The sequence below is a fragment of the Pinus tabuliformis genome, chromosome 4_2 (assembly GCF_031772625.1).
Source record: "Pinus tabuliformis cultivar Carrire ecotype Pingquan chromosome 4_2, CPIR1, whole genome shotgun sequence".
Taxonomy (NCBI): Eukaryota; Viridiplantae; Streptophyta; class Pinopsida; order Pinales; family Pinaceae; genus Pinus; species Pinus tabuliformis.
In genome coordinates, this window is record NC_142304.1 from 225,743,988 (window position 1) to 225,752,608 (window position 8,621).

The following is an 8,621-nucleotide window of genomic DNA, read 5'->3' on the forward strand; positions in this document are numbered from 1 at the left end:
GCAGCCGCCAACGCTTGGATGCTGCCATGAGCGGGCCTGGGGGTGGGGAGTCCGCTCCCACCCCGCCTTCATCCTCTGAAGAAGATTTCCGAAGGCTTTTATCGCAGAAGGGGAAGAAACTTCAGACTGCTAATGTGCCGAAATTTATAAAAAAGATCGAAGAAATTCCTGAGATAGCACTCCCAAAGGAACAGCCAATTAAAATCGCTCTTGCTCTGTCTGATAGAGGCCTGGTAGGGTAGTTTATGGGCCACTGGCCCTCCACTAAAACTACGGACGACTGGATTCAGCGAAACTGGAGACCTCAGCTGAAAAACAACGTGATTTGTTATGCTGTGGGACGAGGCTATTTCATTTTTGAATTTACCACCAAAGAAGATCGTGATCTGGTGTTCAGAAACGGGCCGTATTTTATGGGAAACCAGGGTCTGTATCTTAACAAATGGAGCCCTGACTTCGATCCTTCTGTCGATGTCCCTAAGGAGGCGTCGGTCTGGGTTCGACTACCTAATCTCCCGATACACTGCTGGAGCTATCAATCTCTGCAGAAGATTGGTAATGGGCTGGGTCGTTTCATTGACAAAGCTGATCATAAGGACCAATATACTTGCGCTAGAATCTGCGTGGAAGTCGATCTGGAAGCCGGTCTGCTAGAGGCGGTCAAACTTACAGTTGGAGAATGGTAGCATTACCAAAAGATGGACTACGAGTAGTTGCCGTTCAAATGCCGAACCTGTCATGAGCATGGACACTTCCAGCGAAACTGCCCAAAAGCTTCATCCAGGAACACGGTTGAAGAAGAAGGATGGAAAGAAATAAAAAATGGAAAGGTTGTTCCAAAGCCCCCGGGGCAGAACACCTCCGGTCCAAAGGGGAAGTCTCAAATTAATTCAAAAGCCGCTGCCACTCCTAAGGATGGCTCCTCCTCAGGAGAAAAGGCGGTTGTCATGGAGACCCAAGAGGAAACAGGAAAAATGGTGAAGAAAGCGAAAGAAAATGAAGTCGAATCATCTGTTCCACCAGTTGATGATTTTCAGAGGGGAAATGAAGGCAATGAAGAGCACATTAGTCTAGCCTCAGACTCTAAGGGAGAATCAGAAGAGATAGACTCAGAAACTGATAACTCGCTAGTCACTCCTATCAAGACGACAAGGGGGCGGAAATCAAAGAAGAAACAGAGAGAGGAAAAAACCTATATAGATGTCCTCCAAGGATCCCAAAAAACCCTCAAAGGAATGATGAATACCAGATCATGGCGCAAGAGTAACGGGGCTCCAATAGGAGCCTCAACCCCCCAAATCAGTAAATAATGAAATACGTCTCCTGGAACTGCAGAGGATTAGGTAGCAGGTTGAAAGAGGAAGCATTGAAAGATATAGTGAGAATATACTACCCTGACATCCTCCTCGTCCAAGAGACAAAGGTGGAGGATATCCCTCTCCTCCAATCTAGTAAAGCTTTTTGGCAAAAAGGTCATGGAAGAGAGGTTAGTGCAAGAGGCGCTTCTGGTGGATTAGCCACCTTCTGGAACAACGCCATATGTGATTTTATTCAAGAAAAAAGTAGCCCCCACTGGCTTCTCACTCAGCTTCTCCACAAAGATTCTGGTCAACAAGTAAGTATGTTTAATGTTTATGCCCCTGTTTTGCCAGGCGAGAATAAAAATTGTTGGAATTCGCTTCATTCTTTCCTTTCAGAGCAAAATCCTGGAAATATCATTATTGCAGGTGACCTGAATGTCACCCTTGCCCTTGATGAGAAAAAGGGAGGCTCCACTGTCAGGGACCCTGCCAGAGAATGGGTTGAAGATATAATGCTGGGCTGGGATCTGGAGGATATTAAACCATCTTCAGGTAGATTCACCTGGTCCAACCGAAGATTAGGCCCCAATCACATTGCTGCCCGTTTGGATAGATTCCTTGTCCATTCTTCTTTCCTGACATGTGGTCTTATGGCCACTTCTAAAATTCTTCCAAATCTCACTTCAGATCATAAGCCCATCCTTCTCGAGCTTTCCCGAGATGGTAATCTAGGCCCATTCCTTTTCGTTTCAGCCCTTTGTGGATTCAGCAAGAAGGATTCCAAGAGGTGGTTTCGGAATCCTGGAATAGACCTATCCAAGGCTCTCCTTTCTTTGTATGGGAAGAGAAAATTAGGGGCCTAAAAAGAAACCTTAAAGAGTGGGCTAAAACATTGAAAACCCCTACAGCCAAAAGAAAAGAAACTCTAAACAGTCTTGCTGCTCATCAATTAAATATGGAGCATAGTCCTGTATCTCAAAGTCTTCTCCAAAAAGAAGTCGAGCTTCAAAAAGAGGTTCACAGATCTAGCAGGGAGGAGGAAGAATTTTGGCGACAGAAGTCTAGGAATCTATGGTTGCAGTCTGGAGATAAAAACACCAGCTTCTTTCATAAGCAAGCCGAAGCCCGTAAGAATTTCAAATCACTCTTACTCTGTCTGATAGAGGCCTGGTAGGGCAGTTTATGGGCCGCTGGCCCTCCACTAAAACTACGGACGACTGGATTCATTGAAACTGGAGACCTCAGCTGAAAAACAACGTGATTTGTTATGCTGTGGGACGAGGCTATTTCATTTTTGAATTTATCGCCAAAGAATATCGTGATCTGGTGTTCAGAAACAGGTCGTATTTTATGGGAAACCAGGGTCTGTATCTTAACAAATGGAGCCCTGACTTCGATCCTTCTGTCGATGTTCCTAAGGAGACGCCGGTCTGGGTTCGACTACCTAATATCCCGATACACTGCTGGAGCTATCAATCTCTGCAGAAGATTGGTAATGGGCTGGGTCGTTTCATTGACAAAGCTGATCATAAGGGCCAATATACTTGCGCTAGAATCTGCGTGGAAGTCAATCTGGAAGCCGGTCTGCCAGAAGCGGTCAATGGCAGCATGGCAGCATTACCAAAATCTGGACTACGAGTAGTTGTCGTTCAAATGCTGAACCTGTCATGAGAATGGACACTTCCAGCGAAACTGCCCAAAAGCTTCATCCGGGAACACGGTTGAAGAAGAAGGATGGAAAGAAATCAAAAATGGAAAGGCTGTTCCAAAGTCCCGGGGCAGAACACCTCCGGTCCAAAGGGGAAGTCCCAAATTATTCAAAAGCCGCTGCTGCTCCTAGGGATGGCTCCTCTTCAGGGGAAAAGGCGGTTGTCATGGAGACCCAAGAGGAAACAGAAAAAATGGTGAAGCAAGCGAAAGAAAATGAAGTCGAATCATCTATTCCACCAGTTGATGATTGTCAGAGGGGAAATGAAGGCAATGAAGAGCACATCAGTCTAGCCTCAGGCTCTGAGGGAGAATTAGAAGAGATAGACTCAGAAACTGATAACTCGCTAGTCACTCCTATCAAGACGACAAGGGGGTGGAAATCCAAGAAGAAACAGAGAGAGGAAAAAACCTATATAGATGTCCTCCAAGGATCCCAAAAAACCCTCAAAGGAATGATGAATACCAGATCAGGGCGCAAGAGTAACAGGGCTCCAATAGGAGCCTCAACCCCCCAAATCAGTAAATAATGAAATACGTCTCCTGGAACTGCAGAGGATTAGGTAGCAGGTTGAAAGAGGAAGCATTGAAAGATATAGTGAGAATATACTCTCCTGACATCCTCCTCGTCCAGGAGACAAAGATGGAGGATATCCCTCTCCTCCAATCTAGTAAAGCTTTTTGGCAAAAAGGTCATGGAAGAGCGGTTAGTGCAAGAGGCGCTTCTGGTGGATTAGCCACCTTCTGGAACAACGCCATATGTGATTTTATTCAAGAAAAAAGTAGCGCCCACTGGCTTCTCACTCAGCTTCTCCACAAAGATTCTGGTCAACAAGTAAGTATGTTTAATGTTTATGCCCCTGTTTTGCCAGGCGAGAATAAAAATTGTTGGAATTCGCTTCATTCTTTCCTTTAAGAGAAAAATCCTGGAAATATCATTATTGCAGGTGACCTGAATGTCACCCTTGCCCTTGATGAGAAAAAGGGAGGCTCCACTGTCAGGGACCCTGCCAGAGAATGGGTTGAAGATATAATGCTGGGCTAGGATCTGGAGGATATTAAACCATCTTCAGGTAGATTCACCTGGTCCAACCGAAGATTAGGCCCCAATCACATTGCTGCCCGTTTGGATAGATTCCTTGTCCATTCTTCTTTCCTGACATGTGGTCTTATGGCCACTTCTAAAATTCTTCCAAATCTCACTTCAGATCATAAGCCCATCCTTCTCGAGCTTTCCCGAGATGGTAATCTAGGCCCATTCCTTTTCGTTTCAGCCCTTTGTGGATTCAGCAAGAAGGATTCCAAGAGGTGGTTTCGGAATCCTGGAATAGACCTATCCAAGGCTCTCCTTTCTTTGTATGGGAAGAGAAAATTAGGGGCCTAAAAAGAAACCTTAAAGAGTGGGCTAAAACATTGAAAACCCCTACAGCCAAAAGAAAAGAAACTCTAAACAGTCTTGCTGCTCATCAATTAAATATGGAGCATAGTCCTGTATCTCAAAGTCTTCTCCAAAAAGAAGTCGAGCTTCAAAAAGAGGTTCACAGATCTAGCAGGGAGGAGGAAGAATTTTGGCGACAGAAGTCTAGGAATCTATGGTTGCAGTCTGGAGATAAAAACACCAGCTTCTTTCATAAGCAAGCCGAAGCCCGTAAGAATTTCAAATCACTCTTACTCTGTCTGATAGAGGCCTGGTAGGGCAGTTTATGGGCCGCTGGCCCTCCACTAAAACTACGGACGACTGGATTCAGCGAAACTGGAGACCTCAGCTGAAAAACAACGTGATTTGTTATGCTGTGGGACGAGGCTATTTCATTTTTGAATTTACCGCCAAAGAAGATCGTGATCTGGTGTTCAGAAACAGGCCGTATTTTATGGGAAACCAGGGTCTGTATCTTAACAAATGGAGCCCTGACTTGGATCCTTCTGTCGATGTTCCTAAGGAGACGCCGGTCTGGGTTCGACTACCTAATATCCCGATACACTGCTAGAGCTATCAATCTCTGCAGAAGATTGGTAATGGGCTGGGTCGTTTCATTGACAAAGCTGATCATAAGGGCCAATATACTTGCGCTAGAATCTGCGTGGAAGTCGATCTGGAAGCCGGTCTGCCAGAAGCGGTCAAACTTACAGTTGGAGAATGCCAGCATTACCAAAATCTGGACTACGAGTAGTTGCCGTTCAAATGCTGAACCTGTCATGAGAATGGACACTTCCAGCGAAACTGCCCAAAAGCTTCATCCGGGAACACGGTTGAAGAAGAAGGATGGAAAGAAATCAAAAATGGAAAGGCTGTTCCAAAGTCTCGGGGCACAACACCTCCGGTCCAAAGGGGAAGTCCCAAATTATTCAAAAGCCGCTGCTGCTCCTAAGGATGGCTCCTCTTCAGGGGAAAAGGCGGTTGTCATGGAGACCCAAGAGGAAACAGAAAAAATGGTGAAGCAAGCGAAAGAAAATGAAGTCGAATCATCTGTTCCACCAGTTGATGATTGTCAGAGGGGAAATGAAGGCAATGAAGAGCACATCAGTCTAGCCTCAGACTCTGAGGGAGAATCAGAAGAGATAGATTCAGAAACTGATAACTCGCTAGTCACTCCTATCAAGACGACAAGGGGGCGGAAATCCAAGAAGAAACAGAGAGAGGAAAAAACCTATATAGATGTCCTCCAAGGATCCCAAAAAACCCTCAAAGGAATGATGAATACCAGATCAGGGCGCAAGAGTAACAGGGCTCCAATAGGAGCCTCAACCCCCCAAATCAGTAAATAATGAAATACATCTCCTGGAACTGCAGAGGATTAGGTAGCAGGTTGAAAGAGGAAGAATTGAAAGATATAGTGAGAATATACTCTCCTGACATCCTCCTCGTCCAGGAGACAAAGATGGAGGATATCCCTCTCCTCCAATCTAGTAAAGCTTTTTGGCAAAAAGGTCATGGAAGAGCGGTTAGTGCAAGAGGCGCTTCTGGTGGATTAGCCACCTTCTGGAACAACGCCATATGTGATTTTATTCAAGAAAAAAGTAGCCCCCACTGGCTTCTCACTCAGCTTCTCCACAAATATTCTGGTTAACAAGTAAGTATGTTTAATGTTTATGCCCCTGTTTTGCCAGGCGAGAAAAAAAATTGTTGGAATTCGCTTCATTCTTTCCTTTCAGAGCAAAATCCTGGAAATATCATTATTGCAGGTGACCTGAATGTCACCCTTGCCCTTGATGAGAAAAAGGGAGGCTCCATTGTCAGGGACCCTGCCAGAGAATGGGTTGAAGATATAATGCTGGGCTGGGATCTGGAGGATATTAAACCATCTTCAGGTAAATTCACCTGGTCCAACAGAAGATTAGGCCCCAATCACATTGCTGCCCGTTTGGATAGATTCCTTGTCCATTCTTCTTTCCTGACATGCGGTCTTATGGCCACTTCTAAAATTCTTCCAAATCTCACTTCAGATCATAAGCCCATCCTTCTCGAGCTTTCCCGAGATGGTAATCTAGGCCCCATTCCTTTTCGTTTCAGCCCTCTGTGGATTCAGCAAGAAGGATTCCAAGAGGTGGTTTCGGAATCCTGGAATAGACCTGTCCAAGGCTCTCCTTTCTTTGTATGGGAAGAGAAAATTAGGGGCCTAAAAAGAAACCTTAAAGAGTGGGCTAAAACATTGAAAACCCCTACAGCCAAAAGAAAAGAAACTCTAAACAGTCTTGCTGCTCATCAATTAAATATGGAGCATAGTCCTGTATCTAAAAGTCTTCTCCAAAAAGAAGTCGAGCTTCAAAAAGAGGTTCACAGATCTAGCAGGGACGAGGAAGAATTTTGGCGACAGAAGTCTAGGAATATATGGTTGCAGTCTGGAGATAAAAACACCAGCTTCTTTCATAAGCAAGCCGAAGCCCGTAAGAATTTCAAATCACTCTTGCTTTATCTGATAGAGGCCTGGTAGGGCAGTTTATGGGCCGCTGTCCCTCCACTAAAACTACGGACGACTGGATTCAGTGAAACTGGAGACCTCAGCTGAAAAACAACGTGATTTGTTATGCTGTGGGACGAGGCTATTTCATTTTTGAATTTACCACCAAAGAAGATCGTGATCTGGTGTTCAGAAACAGACCATATTTTATGGGAAACCAGGGTATGTATCTTAACAAATGGAGCCCTGACTTCGATCCTTCTGTCGATGTTCCTAAGCAGGCGCTGGTCTGGGTTCGACTACATAATCTCCCGATACACTGCTGGAGCTATCAATCTCTGCAGAAGATTGGTAATGGGCTGGGTCGTTTCATTGACAAAGCTGATCATAAGGGCCAATATACTTGCGCTAGAATTTGCGTGGAAGTTGATCTGGAAGCCGGTCTGCCAGAAGCGGTCAAACTTACAGTTGGAGAATGGCAGCATTACCAAAAGCTGGACTACGAGTAGTTGTCGTTCAAATGCCGAACCTGTCATGAGCATGGACACTTCCAGCGAAACTGCCCAAAAGCTTCATCCGGGAACACGGTTGAAGAAGAAGGATGAAAGAAATCAAAAATGGAAAGGCTGTTCCAAAGCCCCCGGGGCAGAACACCTCCGGTCCAAAGGGGAAGTCTCAATTTATTCAAAAGCCGCTACTGCTCCTAAGGATGGCTCCTCCTCAGGAGAAAAGGCGGTTGTCATGGAGACCCAAGAGGAAACATAAAAAATGGTGAAGCAAGCGAAAGAAAATGAAGTCGAATCATCTATTCCACCAGTTGATGATTGTCAGAGGGGAAATGAAGGCAATGAAGAGCACATCAGTCTAGCCTCAGACTCTGAGGGAGAATCAGAAGAGATAGACTCAGAAACTGATAACTCGCTAGTCACTCCTATCAAGACGACAAGGGGGCGGAAATCCAAGAAGAAACAGAGAGAGGAAAAAACCTATATAGATGTCCTCCAAGGATCCCAAAAAACCCTCAAAGGAATGATGAATACCAGATCAGGGCGCAAGAGTAACAGGGCTCCAATAGGAGCCTCAACCCCCCAAATCAGTAAATAATGAAATACGTCTCCTGGAACTGCAGAGGATTAGGTAGCAGGTTGAAAGAGGAAGCATTGAAAGATATAGTGAGAATATACTCGCCTGACATCCTCCTCGTCCAGGAGACAAAGATGGAGGATATCCCTCTCCTCCAATCTAGTAAAGCTTTTTAGCAAAAAGGTCATGGAAGAGCGGTTAGTGCAAGAGGCGCTTCTGGTGGATTAGCCACCTTCTATAACAACTCCATATATGATTTTATTGAAGAAAAAAGTAGCCCCCACTGGCTTCTCACTCAGATTCTCCACAAAGATTCTGGTCGACAAGTAAGTATGTTTAATGTTTATGCCCCTGTTTTGCCAGGCGAGAAAAATTTTTGTTGGAATTCGCTTCATTCTTTCCTTTCAGAGCAAAATCCTGGAAATATCATTATTGCAGGTGACCTGAATGTCACCCTTGCCCTTGATGAGAAAAAGGGAGGCTCCATTGTCAGGGACCCTGCCAGAGAATGGGTTGAAGATATAATGCTAGGCTGGGATCTGGAGGATATTAAACCATCTCCAGGTAAATTCACCTGGTCCAACAGAAGATTAGGCCCCAATCACATTGCTGCCCTTTTGGATAGATTCCT

At 45.1% G+C, this 8,621-nt stretch overlaps 1 protein-coding gene across 1 annotated transcript; it reads left to right on the plus strand.

Moving 5' to 3' along the window:
* Positions 1 to 245: 245 nt before the first annotated feature.
* Positions 246 to 686, plus strand: LOC149168901 (uncharacterized). Its single transcript, XM_089425012.1, has one exon. It carries the CDS (start codon positions 246 to 248, stop codon positions 684 to 686), a length of 441 nt encoding a protein of 146 aa, XP_089281138.1.
* Positions 687 to 8,621: the final 7,935 nt, after the last annotated feature.

Bases quoted from the DNA above. Each gene is read 5' to 3' on its own strand.
- LOC149168901 (XM_089425012.1), top strand. From the start codon at position 246: ATGGGCCACTGGCCCTCCACTAAAACTACGGACGACTGGATTCAGCGA.